At 47.1% G+C, this 16879-nt stretch overlaps 2 protein-coding genes and 1 long non-coding RNA gene across 6 annotated transcripts in view; 2 read left to right on the forward strand and 1 right to left on the reverse strand.

The window, feature by feature from the left end:
- Nucleotides 1–640: 640 nt before the first annotated feature.
- On the forward strand, nt 641–2197 carry LOC106844352 (olfactory receptor 10V1-like). Its single transcript, XM_044749883.2, has one exon. It carries the CDS (start codon nt 702–704, stop codon nt 1638–1640), a length of 939 nt encoding a protein of 312 aa, XP_044605818.2. The 5' UTR covers nt 641–701; the 3' UTR covers nt 1641–2197.
- A 3379-nt stretch (nt 2198–5576) lies between these two features.
- Nucleotides 5577–8752, reverse strand: LOC106844400 (uncharacterized). The gene is made up of 3 exons (XR_006515101.2): nt 7285–8752; nt 7128–7181; nt 5577–6401 (listed from the first exon to the last, which is right to left on the reverse strand). It is a non-coding gene; the product is annotated as an uncharacterized lncRNA (long non-coding RNA).
- Nucleotides 8753–10423: 1671 nt separating this feature from the next.
- Nucleotides 10424–16879, forward strand: part of STX3 (syntaxin 3) — a 39265-nt gene continuing 32809 nt past the window's right edge. Inside the window, exon 1 of one of the 4 annotated variants that reach the window (XM_044749881.2) lies at nt 10424–10693. In XM_044749881.2, coding sequence (XP_044605816.1) covers nt 10664–10693 — 30 coding nt within the window. In that variant the 5' untranslated portion in view covers nt 10424–10663. The remainder of the gene's footprint in view (nt 10694–16879) is intronic. The other 3 variants (XM_014861812.3, XM_014861814.3, XM_014861813.3) reach the window with 3 other exon arrangements.

Below are 16879 nucleotides of genomic sequence, written 5' to 3' on the forward strand. Positions count from 1 at the left end.
ATGTTCTCAGCAGCGTTATTCACAGTAGCCAAAATGTGTCAAGTGTCCATGAACACATGAATGGATGAACAAAAGGTGGTATATACTCACAATGGAATATTATTCAGTCATAAAAAGGAATGCAATTTTGATGTTTACTACCACATGGATGGACCTTGAAAAACTATGCTCAGTGAAACAAGTCAGACACAGAGGAGAAATAGCGTATGATTCTACTTATGAGTTGCCTAGAAGAGGCAAATTCCTAGAGACACAAAGAAGGATAGAGGTTACTAGGGACTAGGAGAAGGAGATAATGGGGAGTCATTGTTTAGTGGGTGCAAAGTTTTTGCTAGGGATGATAAAAACATTTTGGATATCGATAGAAATGATGGTTACGCGACATTATCAATGTATTTAATGTTACTGAATTGTACACTTATGCATGGCTAAAATTATAAATATTATGTAATGTATATTTTACCACAATGAAAAAAAATTTCAATGGTAAACTACCTCTAGGTGATTAGAACAACAAAAAACTGTTGTAGAAGTGAGTTGATGAATTTAGACTGGAGAACAAGATGGTTGGAGTTGAAGAGATGAGGGAAGGACGAAGCCAGGAGGTGAATGGGTCATCCTGTGGAAGCACTGTGTCCTGACTTTTATCTATCCTTAGGAGGCAGTGCCTGTGCCATTAGCAGGCCCAATGCATTGAATACATGGAGGATGCAAACCAAACTGGGATGATTCACTTCCACTTCCGCCCCTTCTCCAAACTCCCCGAGGTGCAGATGCTGATCTTCGTGACCTTCCTGATTATGTACCTGGTCAGCATCAGCGGCAACGTCTCCATTTCTCTCATCATCTGGATCAACCATTCTCTCCACACCCCCATGTACTTCTTCCTGGCCAACTTGGCAGCTCTGGAGGTCTGCTACTCTTCCACCATTGCCCCTCTGACTCTGGCCAGCATCCTGTCCCCAGAGAGAACCCTCATCTCCCTGCCTGGCTGTGGCACCCAGATGTTCTTCTTCATCTTCCTGGGTAGCGCTGACTGCATTCTGCTGGCCATCATGGCCTATGACCGGTTTGTGGCCATCTGTCACCCTTTGCATTACACTCTCATGATGAGCTGGCGGTTGTGTGTTCGGCTGTCCCTGGGATCTCTGATGCTTGGGTTCATCTTGGCCATGCAGCTGACTGTGCTCATCTTCCAACTCCCCTTCTGTAGCAGCAAAGAAGTCAGCCTGTTCTATTGTGATGTCCTCCCTGTCATGAGACTGGCCTGTGCAGATACTCATGTCCATGAGGCCACTCTGTTTGTGGTCAGTGTCACTGTCCTCACCATCCCCTTCCTGCTGATCACTCTCTCCTATGCCTTCATTGTGGCTGCCATCCTGAAGATCCGCTCTGCAGAAGGGAGGCAAAAGGCCTTCTCCACCTGCTCCTCCCACCTGACTGTGGTCCTGCTCCAGTATGGATGTACAAGCCTCATCTACCTGTGCCCCAGCTCCAGCTACTCTCCGGAGAGAGGCCAGGTAGTGTCTGTGGTTTACACATTCATCACCCCTGTGCTGAACCCCTTAATCTATAGCATGAGGAACAGAGAGCTTAAGGATGCTTTGAAGAGAGCAATGATGAGTTTTCTGTTGCCCTAAACACAAGGAACACCCTGGATGTCCCACTAGAACATTGCTGGGTAGAGACAAATGGGTATGCTCTCAGAAAGACAAGGAGATGGGTGCTAAGAGGTCATTGGTTTTGTACTGTTACTTCTTCCTGGTTATGTTATTTCTGAAAAGTCATTTTTCTTTTCTCAGCTTCAGATTTCTCATCTCTCAAATGGGGATTAAAATACCCACAAGACCTATATTTTGGGGCAGTTGTGAGGATCAAAAGATACATAAGTAAAAATACTTTGTGACTTTTAAAGGGAGATGCAGCAGTGAAGGTTGTTGTCACTGTCCTCATCATCATGTGTAATGTCTGTGTTCTCCCTTGGACTTGTCTCCAGATGTAGTTCTCAGGTACTCATCAGGCCTGAACATTGCACCTTCTGGGCAGGGGCGGAGCCAAGAATAGGATGCAAATGAAACTGGGACCGCCCCAACCACTCTCTCATGATTCCCATGGTGTAAATGCTGAGTTTATGTCTTTTTGAATTATTTATCTTTAATCCTAAATTCTCTCCCAGGGAAAGGTGATGGGGAAAGCACTGGAGTTTAAAAGTTTGCGTGGTTCTCTTTTCTAACCTCTTATACCTGGAGCTAATACACCTCCATCTCAATCTCTGACTTTGTTATTAGTCTGCCTCTGCATAACTCTCTCCATGCCTCTGTCCTCCCTATCCTCCTCCTCATTCTCTGTCCCTCACAAAGACACAGACACACACACACAAACACACTCACATATCTCATATTATCCCTTTCTGTCTATCCCTGTTGAGATGGTCTGAATGCTTGAGTCCCCCCCACCCCCCCAATTCATATGTTGAAATCCTAATGTCCAATGTGATGGTATTAGGAGGTGGGGCCTTTGGGAGCTGCTTAGGTCCTGAGGGGTGAGTTGTCAGGAATGGGATTCCTGCTCTTGTGAAAGAGATCCCACAAGTCTCCCTAGCCCATTCTGCCATGTGAGGATACAATGAGAGGGCTGTGACCTGGAAAAGGGCCTTCATCCAACTATGCAGTCACCCTGATTGCAGACTTTCAGCCTCCAGAGCTGTAAGAAAGAAATTCCTGTTGTTCATAAATCACTGTCTATGGTATTGTTATAGTATCCCAATGGACTAGTTATATACGCATGGTATGAAAACATTTGTTAATTTAGCATCTCTGGGTAGGAGAGGGGTCATATTGGTTCAAATGTGGATTCAGGTAGAGCAAAGCTAATTCTATGAAGACAAACCTTCACTGGGTACAGTGAGGAGGGGGAGGGACTCACTAATGTGACTCTGAGTAGCTGGGTAGTCATTTTCATGATGATCATTTGTCTCAAGGCAACGCCATCAGAGCATACATGGTTTACCATCTCTTTGTCGGGTAGAGGAAGCTCATCCCTTCTTCTGCCCCTTGATTTATTCTGCCCAAGTGATTTATTCATTCAACAAAATGGTAGACAATTATTTATTGAACTCTACTATGTACTATGCACCACATGTGGCAGATGGAGCAGGAAATGGAAAGATAACTAAGAGGCAGCTGCTGCCTTGAAGGAATTGAAAAGTCTGATGAGATATAAGAACATAAACCACGATTACACCAAGGGCCGAGTGATAACAATGCTGGAAGCTTCCAGAGGAGGGACAGTGAAGGGAATCAAGGCAAGTTTGGTGGGGGAGGTGGCATTCAAGCCGCACCGTGACAGGTCTCCTAGTCTCTGGGTGTGCAAAGAGGAACAGGAAAGGCATTTCTGAAGGAGGGAACTGAAGGGCACAGGAACAGGGAGTCTGCTCTCTGTGCCTCTGTTTCCTTATCTGGAAAAGCTTAAAAAGTGATAAAACGTATTTTTCTTTTTTTCCTCTGAGTCACAGGCCTAAAAGATGGAAACTATGACCAGAATTCATATTATATAGAACTGAAATGTCACCTTCTTCCTTTCAAAAACAAGAACCTAAAAGGATCATCTTTGCTTCACTTGCAGACACTTGCTGCCGCTCCCATGTTCTACTGCAACATTCTATAGCTCAGCGCTATCTGTAGGGCACTGGTCCTGTCAAATAACAGGTGTTTGAAGGGACTAAACATTATACGGTCAAACAAGTGTGAAGAATCCTGTGCTGATCAACTAAAACTAGTTGTCGACTAGCAGGTTTACTCAGTGCCTGTAACTTGCAAACGTGCAGTCATGACTCTCTAAGAGGAAGGATGCATTTCACCATGTTTTCTGAACTCTGTCACCACCAAACTCTTTTATTCCTTGGAGTGTCTCATGAAATGTTTTATCCTGTTGAACTTACTTTGAAAATGCTGCCTTCACTGAGGCTGAGTCTCGAGAGGGTTATTTCACTGGTGGTTGAAATATTCCGGGCACCTTTCAGTTCTCCGTGCTGTCAGAGAAAATAATGTAGTTATCATGGGTTAGTAGGCTTCTTTTCAAGTGGCTGAATAAAGGAATTAATTATTGCCATAAAGTAACTCATTGTTACAAAAACCCATGATACGCGTATTGTTATTTTTTCTGCTTGCAGATAACAAAACTGAGACAGGGCGGTCAACTAACTTTTTGAGGTCACACAGGGGGTGAAGGTAGAACCAAGATTTGATCTGGGCGGTTTGGTTTCAACACCTGGGCAGGAAACCACACCTCTCCCAGCATGCTATCAGTATCCTACGAGAGCTTGGGACAATCACCCGATTTTTCTGTGCTTAATTTAATTCATGACAAAATGCGGATAATAATATCTACTCCATCTCCCCAAGTTATTATGAGATCTTGAAGAACAAAAAAAAAAAGAAAAACTGTAAAAGTGCAATAAAAGATTCAGCATGGTCATTTAAACATCCAAATGGAGAAATACACTTGAGGGCTTATTTTCTTAACTACAAAACGTTGAAAGCCATAACTATTCAATTGCCTTTCACCGGCGCTCCATTGTGTTCACCCTGTCACTTGCAGCAGGTGTTGCAAACAACAGACGTGTCTTCTGCAGCTCAGAAGCAACAGCAGGCTTCTGCGCATGAGGCTCCCCACTGCATCTTCCCACTTCCTTACCAGGCTCTGTAGAGTCCACCATGAGCTTTAGGGCTCCAGGGATTGAGGAATTTGTATAAAAATAAGAATATATTTACACGGTGCAAAAATTATTTATATTGTTAAATCATAGCCCTAGGTATATGCAGATTCATGTTAGGAAAACCTCTGAACAACATGATATAAAACATCTTTATAAACAAAACCTATTATTTTAAACACAATTCAGTGACATAGAGTTCATCCTTCAAGACACATGGAGTTGCAATTGCATTTAGTTTAAGAGCCAGGATCCAGGAAGGATCTTCTTTCTTCCTTAGGGAGAGAAGCGTCTCTAGGGAGCACATGTATATATGTATGTGTGTGTGTGTGTGTGTGTGTGTAAGTAGCCAACTATTCTTTCTCTACTCTCCAGATGTTTGCATCTATGTCCTGAAAGGTGAATGCTATCATACCCGGTCATGGCTCTCAAGTAGTTCATGGTCTAGCCAAGGAGACAGATGTGTAAGCCACTAGGTATAAGACAACACAGGGTGCACTTTAAAAAGAGATCTGAACAAGTGTTTTTAGGGGTGGGTGGGCAGAGAGGCCAAGGAGACAACCTGAGTGAACTAGAGAAGGCTTTGGTCTTGAAGGAGGAGAAGGGATTTGCCAGACATGAAACGGGAAAAGGACATGTGAGGCAAGGATAGATGGGAAATCCTGGGCACAACAGGTTCAGAGAAGAGGTGAGGGTTTGATGAGGCTGATGCTGGGGCCATGTGTGTCAGGGACGAATAGTCCATGGGACTGGGGCCAGACTGGGCAAGGGCTTGCATGCTACTCTAAGGAGAGTCTGGACTCTCTATTCTTTGTAACGAGAAGCTACTGATAAATTTTAATCAAAAGAAAGACACAGCAAAGACATATTATAAGAACTGTCGTTTAATAAATTTAGTAAACATACCCCGAGTGCCCAGTATGTTTTGGCCCTATGCTTGGGTCTGGGTCCACATCAGTGAAGACAAGAGACAAGGTGGCTGTCCTCACAGAGCTTACAGAAGGGGCAGGAGGCAGACCAGTGGCTAGGTAATGACATGCTGTGGTGGGGGCTAGATGGAGAAGTCCAGGGTGTCACAGAGGCATGCTCGAAGGACCATTAACTCAATCCTGGAGGGTGAAGCATCTACTCTGAGGCTTGGAGAATGGGTCAGAGCTGTCCAGGTCTGACACGGGGTGAAAGAGCAGATTTGAGCTGTGTCCTAGGGAGCCACTGAGACGGCTCCTGGTCTTCATTCCGTCATGTAGTCCCCTCACCTTGAGTGTGAGCTGAACCTAATGACTTGCTTTTAATGAACAGAATATGACAAAAGAGACGGGATGCCACATCTGAGGTCAGATTGCAAAAACACTTTGGCTTCCATCCATCTCTTTCTCTGTCTTTCTCGTTCTCTCTGTTTTTCTCACCTCCTTGCTCTGATGGAAGCCATCTGCCATGTTGTGAGCTGCCCTACAGAGAGGTCCACACGGCAAGGAACTGAGGACAGCCTCCAGCCAATAGCCAGCACGGAACCAAGTCCAACAGCACCTGAGGACTGATTCCTGCCAACAACCACATGAGTGACCTTGGAAGCAGATCCTTCCACAGTCAAGCCATGAAATGAGGCTGTAGTCCCAGCTTAGACTTTCATTGTAGTCTCGTAAGAGATCTCGAAACAGAGGCACCCACCTAAGCTGCGCCTGGATTCCTGAATCACAGAAACGATAAGATAATAAATATTTAATGTTTCAAGCTGCTAGGTTTCAGGGCAATGTGTTATGCAACAATAAAAAACTATTACAAACTGTAAGAGGGGGAAAACTGCAAGTCAGGAAGTTTATTCTCTGTCTTAGTTATTCTCTATCCCCCCCTGCAGTGGGGAAGAATTGCTGTAGGGGGACAGAAAGCCTCTTCCCCTCAACTCTCTAGCTTCTCTTATTTCTTTCTACTGAACACCACACCCTGGAGACACTGCTTCGATGTACACCAGGCAGACAGTGGTCTCACCTGCTCCACAGCAGGCCCTGAGGTCAAGAAGAGGTAGGGCTCAGTCCTTTCCTCCAGTGTGGAAGAAACAGGCTTAGAGGCAGGAAAGACAGGGAAGCGGAGCCCCCACATCCCAGGATTCTGTCTTTGGTTTGTTCGTAAAGGTGAAATGAAGTGTTGGCTGGTTTATCTATGACCCAAATACGAACCCTTGAATTAATCCTGACTATGTTTAATGGGGAAACAGGCCACACTAAGACCTAATGGGTGGGAAACTGAGCACCACAGAAAAATGAAACTACATCAGACAGAAGGGGCTCCTGCTGAGCCTGGAGCCTTAAGTCACTGTCCACCTACGTGGAGACCCTATAATGCACTTGAGTCATTATTAGAGTCTTTCTCACCAGCCCAAGGACTCCCCTCACCCGGGCCCCTTGTCCCACAGCACCTGATTTTCTTCAGTTTATTGTACACAACTCGCAAGTGGAACCCAGACTTCTGCCTGTCAGGAAAGAGCAAATATTAATAGGTTAATATGAAATTAACAATATAAGGTTCATACTTAATAGGACTTTTAAAGAAGGCTTGAAGTCTAGAATAACTACCTTCACATAGAATGCCAGAATAAAAGTACTCTGCTGATGCTTCCCCGCCTGGGTTCCTGGATCCAGCTGCAGTTAAAGGGCTCTTTCTCCTGTTTCCAATGTTTAAAAAGTTTAAAGGGGGCTGGCTGAGTGGCGTAGTGGTTAAGTTCTCAGGCTCTGCTTTGGCGGGCCTGGAGTTTGTGGGTTCGGATCCTGGGTGCAGAGCTATACCACTTGTCAAGCCAAGGTGTAGTGGCGTCCCACATGCAAAATAGAGGAAGACTGGCACAGATGTTAGCTCAGGGCCAATCTTCCTCACCAGAAAAAAAAAAGTTTAAGGAATCATATAGTCATTTCTGTTATGGCCACATAGGCTAATCAAAAGATCATTTTTTTTTTCTTCGTGAAAACATTCTCTCATAGGAAACCAAATTTTTTTCTGTTTCCCAGTTTTATTGGGATACAATTGACATATAACATTGTATTGGTCTAAAGTATACAATGTAATGATTTGATATCTGTACATATTGTGAAATGATTACAGTAAGTTAAAACACCATCACCACACAGTTACAAATTTTTTTCTTGTGATGAGAACTTTTCAGACCTACTCCGTTAGCAACTTTCAAATATACACTACAATATTGTTAATAGTCATCATGCTGTACATTACATCCATAGATATTTTTACCTTTTGAACACCTTCACCCGTTTTTTTGTCCCCTCTCTTCCCCCCTCTGGCAACCACCAATCTATTTGTATCTATCAGTTTGAGGAAACCTAATTTCTTATTACCTAATAAATATATTTTGTTAGGGATATGGAATCTTTCAAAACAAGAGACCCCTGAATGCAAATAAAGCATTTATGATATTCTCGATCTTGAAAAGCCTGCGAATCATAGTGGGAGCAGCCCCCTTATTTGACGGGTGAGAAAATAGTTTGCGTGATCAAGTGACAGCTATTTTGTGGCAGAAACTCTGCGTCTAGAAATCAGGCCTCCTTGCTATGTGTCCAGCAATTGTCCTCCTGTCCCATAACAACTCTCCCTTCATGGAAAGCCCATCTTGTGAAGGACAGACTAAATTTCTTAAACGTTTAGAGAGAGGCAGGAAGCAAGAAATAGCAGTGGAAGTTACAGGGAGGAAAATTTTCATTGTGTTTAACAAAAAACTTTTTAACAACAGTAGTAACTGTTTAACTACATTGGGAATGTCTGGAAAAACTGCGAAAAAATTAAAATGGCAAAAAAAAAAAAAGATTACCAGGTGTCTATGGCATGCTACGCTTTGTCCAATGCCCCTTTCTGGGTTATCTGATTTTATAAAAGTCTGTGCCTTTGATGGTCTTGTGGCTTTTTTACAATTCTGTAAATTGTAGAAAACTGACAGTAATACACATGAAATGCAAATGAAATTCTTCTGATGGAGATGCAATTGATCTGCCCCCTGCTACGGAAGCCAGTTTTACATTTATTAACACTCATTTCAGGCTTCCTGATTGCCTATACCGCTCTTTGGATTCTGCTCTGAACCCAATACAGGGTTTCCTCATTACTTCATGAGTTAAACAAAATCTGTGATGTGTGTTCATTTTATAATTGTATGAGAGTCATGATTTTACCCTTTTAAAAAGTTACCTTTTCCCAGGAGGACTAGGATGTTCCATCCCGGGATGTGTTCCGGCAGAGGCTGAATGGCCATCCTAGATCCTTACTCCCGATTCGTACGGCCCTTTTCAGACTCCTAACGTAAAGAGTTGTTCACATAGCTGTCTCCCTCAGGAGAATCTCTTTTCCTGAAGCGCGAGGACCTAGCTATCCAGACTAACGAAAATTTGTTCTGGGAAGCAGCGCGGGGGGGGGGTGGGGGGGGTGGGGGGGGAAGGATTTCTGATTTACTCACCTTTCCACTTATGACCACCAGGGGGCGAAGAAGCCTTCCCTTTACTAAGGACCGGAGACTCCACCTAGCGCGCGCATAGGGTAGAAGGAAGTGTGCAGGACTAAAGAGCGAGGATTAGGGCTGAGAAGGGCAGGGTTTCAAGGGCTCCACCGCGTACGCACAGTATCTTTATGGGAGGGGATGAAGTCAGCACCGAGCACACACTGAGATCGCAGAAGAGGGCAAAGTTCTGTTAGAATTACGAAAATATTTACAGCCCTTTAACTTGAATGCATACAGCACGTTCTTTTCCTGAGTATTGAATCGTCGTACAGTCTCATTTATTGAGCGTCACTCTCTGCTGGATATGTCATTTGTTCCCAAGAAAGAACACAAATAAGGAAGAAGGAAGAGAGGGTAGGACTGGGGAGAGGAGAGGGGTTAAGAGGGAGGGGCAGCGCGAAGAACCCGCCCACGTTTTCAGAAGGTACAACCCACCTGGGATCTTTACACCACGTAGCAGAGGAGAACGGCTTAACCTTTCATACACAAACATCTTTATCTCACAACCCTGCTCTATAGGTGACGAATCAGTCATTCCTCTGTCACACAGGCCTCACAGCAAACTGTGAAGTGGGTACTCTGATTTATAGATGTGGAAGCGGGGTCCCCTAGAGAAACTTTCCCAAAGTTGTACAAATTGCTAGTGGCAGGTGTTCTGACTTCAACACAGAACTGCTCGCATTTCTCAGCGGGGTCCCGATTGCCAACATCAAGAAGCCCAAATTCTTCGTCCCAGCCTGCCCCGTCCCACCTCATCTCCAGTTACTTCCTCTGGAAAAACCTTCTTCCAGCTCCAATATGCAGTCCCCTAGACAGTACAAATTCCATGACTTGCAATGCCCTTCCTCCAGGCAGAATTAGAATTAGCTCTTTCTCCCACTTATTATAGCACAAACCACAATGTCTGAGCGTTCTTTGTTTACGGGACGTTGTCCGCGTCTAGCAATGAATGAGTCTGTTGAGGCTGGATCCCAGCACAGAGCCTGGCGCAGGGAGTGAATGGCTGTCGAAGGGGAAGGGTGGAATTGAACAGACCCCCCTCGCTCTTCCTCGGCCCAGCGGCGGGATCTACCAGGGCTGGGCTCTCTCCCCGGACTTCTCCGGTCCCTGGAGGCACCCAGCGCTGGGGGAGGGGAGTGAGAGCGCCCCTGGCGGCGGGGCGCGGGCCCTTTAAGCAGGGGCGCGGGGCGCGGCGCAGGTGAGGGGCGGGCCGCCGGGCGGCTGAGCGTGCGCGCCGGCGCCGGCCGGGAGGCGGATTTGGAGCGCGCGGCGCCGGCGGGGCCCAGGGGGCGGCGCGGCGGAGCTTCTCGCGGCCTCGGACGCTCCTCCTTGCCGGCGGCCGCCGCCCGCCTCTGCCTGCGCCGCGAGCTCCCTCGCCCTGGCCGGGCCCGGCCGCCACTTCCGGCCGCTCACCTGGGACGCGCTCACCTGCCGCCGGGCGCCGGGGCTCCAGGATGAAGGACCGGCTGGAGCAGCTGAAGGCCGTGAGTCCGCCGCTCCTGGGGTGCAGCTGCGCGGCCGAGGGGCGTCCCTTCGCTCCCCAATCGGGGCCGGGCGCGAGGCCTGCCCTCCCCAAGTCCGGCCGCATCCCGCACCCTCCCCACCGTCTGCGGTCGTGCGCTGGGTGATTCCTGGCTAGGCTGCGGTTTCCCTGGATGACAGCTTCTCTCCGGAGCTGGGGTCCCCGGGGGGTGCTTGGGCCTGGCGGGATCCTCTGTGAGGTTAAGGGTCACATCACCACTTGGCCCCTGCTGCCTGGCACTGTGCCCAGGACCAGCCTTCTCCTGTCCGCCTTGTCTCTGAGCCCGGCTGCCTCCTCCCCCGGAGCAGCTCGGAGCTCCTGCGTGACCTCCGAGCTGTGAGCTGGTCACGTGCCGGGATGGTCCAGCTCCTCGCCATCCGACGGGCTATAATTATTAATTTCCCCCGCATCCTCGGGACAGCTGTGGTTAGGGCAAGAGATCTGAAGGTAGACCGCCTCCAGCCCTGCCGCACAAAAGCTGTAAAACCTTAGGCTGCTTATTCTTTTGAGCTTCTGTTTCCTTATCTGCCAGATGTTCATGGTCATACCTTATAGATTTGTTGTGAGATCAAATGACGCAGTGACACTTGATATAGACAAGTGTTAAACCTGAGTTTTTGAGCTGGATAGTCATTGACTCATTCAACAAATAATTATTGAGTGCATTCTGTGGGGCAGGCCCAGTGCTAAGCCCTGGGGATTGGGTGACACAGAGTCTGTCTTAATGGAATTTAAAATCCAGCCCTTGATACAAAGTAGTCCATCTACTTGGAAGGTTGGTAGAAGTGCAGAAGCTTAGACTCCAGTCTGAACCCACAGAATCAGAATCTGATTATTCACAAATCTCCCCAGTGATTCAGGAGCACACTAAAATTTGGGAAGCGTGGGGCTGGATAGAACTGGGGTTGCCTCCTGGCTCCATGGCTAACTAGCTGTCCTTTAACCCCCGAGTCTAAGTTTTGTCATCTTTAAGATGCGTGATTGTGAGGACTAAAAGCAAGATAGCGTACAAAGCCCTTTGTATGGTGCATGACACATACAGGACTAACAGATGGTAAATGTTATGCTAATAACCATAAAAGCTCCTTGGAAAAATCCCCGGCCTCCTACAAGTGTGAGGGACTCCTGGGATGGTGTCACAATTGCTTTTCTTTCTCCTCCCTTGTTTTGGGCGAGACCTTCATGACCCTTTCACCTGCTCTGGGTAGTGGGGCGATGGGGAAGTAAGAGAAACAGAGGGACAGTTGCTGATTGTGGGGGGAGCCTCCCTGCCTCCTGCAGGCTCTGTCATCGCAGCTTTACAACATCCCAGTTACAGGGTGGAGTTTGTTGCTCCTATTTTTGTAGATGAGAAACTGAAGCTCAGCCTGGGTGGGAGGGATACTGCAGGTCACAGAGCTGGTCAGGGCACAATCAGGAGAGGCACCCAGACTCTCTCCCTGAAGCACACTGGTTGGGAGGCAGAAAGGAAACGGAGAGTGGCTTTGCAGCTCTTCCCTGATCGGCACACTCAGCAGTCATAGAACAATGCAAAACCGAACAGCAGGCAGTGGCGGCTCCCTTCCTTTAGTTAGGAAATCCATTTCCGGAGGAGGATACTCCTTGGTCCCCTTCAATAGCAGATTGTCAACAAATAGCCAAGAGTTCTCCCTGAGCTTTGGGTTCCAAGGATTAATTCAGATTGCTAGGGAACCCAAGCAGTCCCTTTGCTCCTCCAAGCCTCGTTGGTACCTACTGTAAAGTGGAATTAATGCTCTGTGTCCTCCCTGCGCTTCTTGGGGATGTGGTGGAAGTGAGACTATAGTCGGTGCTGTTATTATGGGAATGCTGTTCTGAAATCACTGGTGCTGCCCTAGTGCTTTGGAGCAGGGAGATGGGTGGTGACACTGTGCAAAGAGGACCTGGAATGCAGGTTCCAAGGGTTCTAATTGTGGCCCTGCCCCTTAATAGCTGTGTTCCTTTGTGTCGCTTTACCTCTCTGCTTCTTTATACCCCCTTTGTAAAACCAAGACTTCGGTTGATCTCAGAAGCCCCTTCTGGCACTAGTAAAATATTAATATTTCCAGAGAAAACTGTTGTTAAAGTTTATATGGATTTTGGTTTCTAGCCCACCTTCTGCCCCTGCCTCCCCTGCCCCCCACCTCTGGCCCCCAGGAGAGAGATTGCCCTCTCTGCAACAAGATTACCATTTTCTCTCTGATTCCTTTTATCAGCCAAAGGCAAGGCATTTGTTAACTTGCGCCGAACCCATGAACCCATCTCACACTCGGCTGCCTGTGCAATCTCCTTCTGTGGGATCTTTCTAAACCCTGGGGGAGGGGAGGTGATAACTGTCTCCAGATGGCTGGAGGGCTGTCATGTGCAGATTAGCTTTGCTCTGTGTAGATATGAGAAGAAGATGTGAAGTTGATGTGTAGAAATGTGGAGTCTGTAGAAAGCATTTTTACTGGTCAGAGCTGCCCGAGGATGGGATGGGCTGCCTGGAGAGCTGGGCTGGCTCCCTCCTCGAGCCTGGGAGGGAGGCAAGAAGCTTGCTAGGCTGTTGAGTGATGTAGGAATTTGAGCATCTCCTTGAGGGAGGGGAGGCCACCAAGGAGATTTAAGGCCTCCATCCCTGAGGATGTGTGGTTCTCCAGAATGCTTCGTTGTTTGTGAGCCTGTCCTGAGCACCGTGAGACTCCGAAGTCCGTAGGACTGAGGTGTCAGAGTTGCACCTGTAAAGTGGATCATCATACCTTCCCCATAGGGTCATCGTGAGGGTGGCAATCATCCACCACAGTAAATGTGAGTTCCCCAAACTCGACTTGCTGAGAGCAGCGTCCACACCGAAGGGCATGCTTTCCTGAGGCCGTGGTCACAAGACCTGACTCATCTTATCTCTTGCACTGCTCCTCCTGGCAGGCGTCCTCGGCAGCCTGCTTCTTCAGTGATGGAGGACAGACTTGCCTGGAATGTGCAGTGCATACACCCAGCCTATCTCATGAGGCAGTTCATGCTGATTTCTCACTAGTTGAACTTTGAATCTGCTGAGTTCAGACAATTCCTGTCCGCGGACTTCTTGCCTGGCCCTCTTTTCACTCAGCAAACATTTACTGAGCACCTGCTGTGCCCCAGGCCCTACAATGGTGCTGGGGTATAATGGTGATTAACACGTATTCCTGGACTTTAGGAAGTTCACGGTCTGCTAGGGAGACACACAAGAAACGGATACGATGAGAGCATCCTTGTGGTAGAAGCTACCACAGGAAGCCCCTTTTGGCTGGCCTCTGGGACATGGGGACAGGATTCCTGGGAGAATGGATGCTTGAGCTCAGGTTCTTCTTCAAATCCTTGTTAAGATTCAAGTCTAATCTTTTCAGATGCGTGTAGAGTCTCCTAAGAAGAAAGGCAAGGATCCTGGGTTTTCTCAACCACTCTCCTTTTCGTGCTTCACATATATACCACTGTGAGTGCTTTTGGACCTCCTTGTGCTGGGCTTGCTCATCCTTATCCTTTTGACCTCATCCTGCTGGGCCTTATAGGCAAAATTATTATGTGAAGTCCTGATCTTTTGAGTAAATGGTCATATAGGGAAAACAAAGGGATGTATTTTATGAAAAAAGAACCCCCCAGATCAAAGATAGATAATGATAGATGAGAAGCCAGTGATGTATGGAAAGAGGTCAAGGACTTTGGACCCCCTTGGAGATTGACTTTTGGAGAACTGGAAATAACTTGGGATGTACTGGCCCCTCCAAGGCCAGTGCCCGTAGGGTCACACTAATGAAATCAATGGCCTGAGGCTCTAAAGGCCAGACTTCCTTTTTACTCTTTCTCTTCTGTCTTGTGTCTTGCATCCCAAAGGGCTTGTCCTTGGCCTCTTTCCCCATCTGGAGTTCTGGGATCTCTGTGGGATCAGAGTTCCTCAGGGTAATGGTTATAGTGGAACCCCATCAGAAACATGGAGCTATACTTCTCCTGTAAGGCTTGATTCATTCAATAAGTATACATTGTGCTCCTACTGTGTGCCAGGTGCTTTGGATCATAACCAAATCTTAATATCCCAACTTGAGACTCTCGTCATTGAGATTCAACTTGAGAGTCTTTTCACCCAGATTCCATCCTTTAGTGATAAGGTTTCTTACTAGTCGGTGATTTCTTCCTCACCTCTCCTCTCTCCCTGGGAGGACTCATTTGCTGGGATGGCTGTTTTGCTGTGAGCAGACGGGAAGCAGGGCTGAGATGAGGGTGATAGGGATTGAGTAGGGATTACAGACCCATCAGCCAGAGGCCAGAAGAGAACATGCTTGGATGAAAGAAGGGGATTAGTTTTATTTTTATTCCTGAGAGTGTGGGGGAGGCTGGGGGACTGCCCGGAGCTAAGGGAGAGATGCTTGTCCATGTTGATCTCTCTCCCTTTCAGTGCTCCTCTCCGCTTCTGTCAAAATTCCTACCCATCTTCCAAACTCATTCTTTACAGGTAATGCTCCCTAACTGCAGCCTAGAATATTCTCTCTCCATTCCAGCAGCCCGCATGGGCTGTCTATCACTTTCTAGCAAAATACCTTTCTTCTGTTGTCAGTTGGGTTTTTGGTTACCATGGAGTGTGCTTGAAATTACCTTCCATTTGTTTTTCTGTGAGTTGGACTCTTTGCCTCCTAGATCCTGTTGTCTTTAAGATCGATGGTTCTATTTGTTGTTGTCACCATATCAACTACAGTCACAATGACCATTTATTGAGCAGCTATTTGTTATCGGACAGGATGTGCGCTACGTGCCTGCCATTCCTTGTCTCTAATCCTCTCAGCCCTGCAAGGCGAGGCGTTGGTATGTCTTATTCCCATTTTACAGGTAAAGGAATTGAGGTGCAGATTTGATTGAGATCCCCAGCTAGGAAGCGGTGGGATCATGAATTGATCATGGCTGTCTTGCTTTTTGACGTCACCCTACGCTATATTTGATCGTCTCCTCAACTACAGTTGGATGCTCCTTGCTGCGGTGGCAGAGAGGGTGTTCCTCTGGGGCCCCAGAGCCTAGTACTCTGCATGGCAATCATCTCTTCAACATTTGTCTGTTGACTGATCAACAACAGCTTGGCCCTTGCACGTCCCTTATTCATCATTAAGACTTACTCTTCCCAATCCATTCCCTGAGGGGTGGTAAAACTTTACCTGCCTGAAGTGCTGTATTTACTCAGGGAACCCATAAATTTGCTAACAAAGCCAGAGGTCACTGGTTCTGTCCTCAAGGACAAGGACCGATGAGTTCCAAGGCTTCTAACTGTACCTAAAACCCCAGCCCAATACATCAGGGAGGGTTGCCCCTGTTCAGAAAGACAATGAAGGAGAAGATGTGGCTACTACAGTGAAAATCTAGCTACCCCATTCTTTTCCTGGCAAAATCTTATACATCCCTTAAAGCTCAGTTCCAGTGTCATCACTTCAGGGAAGCTTCCAGATCCCGAGCTGATAGCATTTACCATGCCTTCCCTGGGGCTTCCTTAAACTCTTTAATTTTTGGTGATATATAAAAGCAGCCACGTGATCTTGTCATTTCAGAAGCTGCCTGCCCTGTTGGGTCCTACTCTCTGAGAAAGCACAGACCCTCATGCCTCATTCCCTGTGTCTTTTCACTTCCCAGCCCACAGCTGGGAAAGCTGTAAACCCTGCCATCCAGTAGATGAATGGGGATATTCTGCAAATGAACTTACCTGGAGATTCTGTAGTCCCCCAGGGGCCTTATCTCCAGCCACCTTTATACCAGGCTGCAACTTCCTCCCCTCGCCACCCGCTCGCTCCCTGTGAGGTCAGCCTGTTTTCTGGCATTGGCCCGTTTCCATGGCAACGTTCCCCAGTCTCTGTCTGGAGACTGTGAGTGAAGTTCAACCCCTATTTAGGGAGATTAGTGGAGCGTATGCTGTCTGGGTCTATTTAGCTCTCTGGGTTAGGGCGACTTGGTCTGGCCTCAGATTTGCTTTTTCTTTTTTTTTAATAAGCTTTTTATTTTAGACTAATTATAGATTTACAGAAAAGTTACAAAGATAGTACAGAGTTCCTGTCTGCCCCTCACCCGGTTTCGTCCATTGCTGACTTCTTCCATTATGATGGTACATTTGTCAAAACTGAGAAACTGGTATTGGTTCTGTTCACTAATCTCCAGACTTTATTTG

This window comes from Equus asinus, chromosome 17 (assembly GCF_041296235.1).
Source record: "Equus asinus isolate D_3611 breed Donkey chromosome 17, EquAss-T2T_v2, whole genome shotgun sequence".
In the NCBI taxonomy this organism is placed as follows: domain Eukaryota; kingdom Metazoa; phylum Chordata; class Mammalia; order Perissodactyla; family Equidae; genus Equus; species Equus asinus.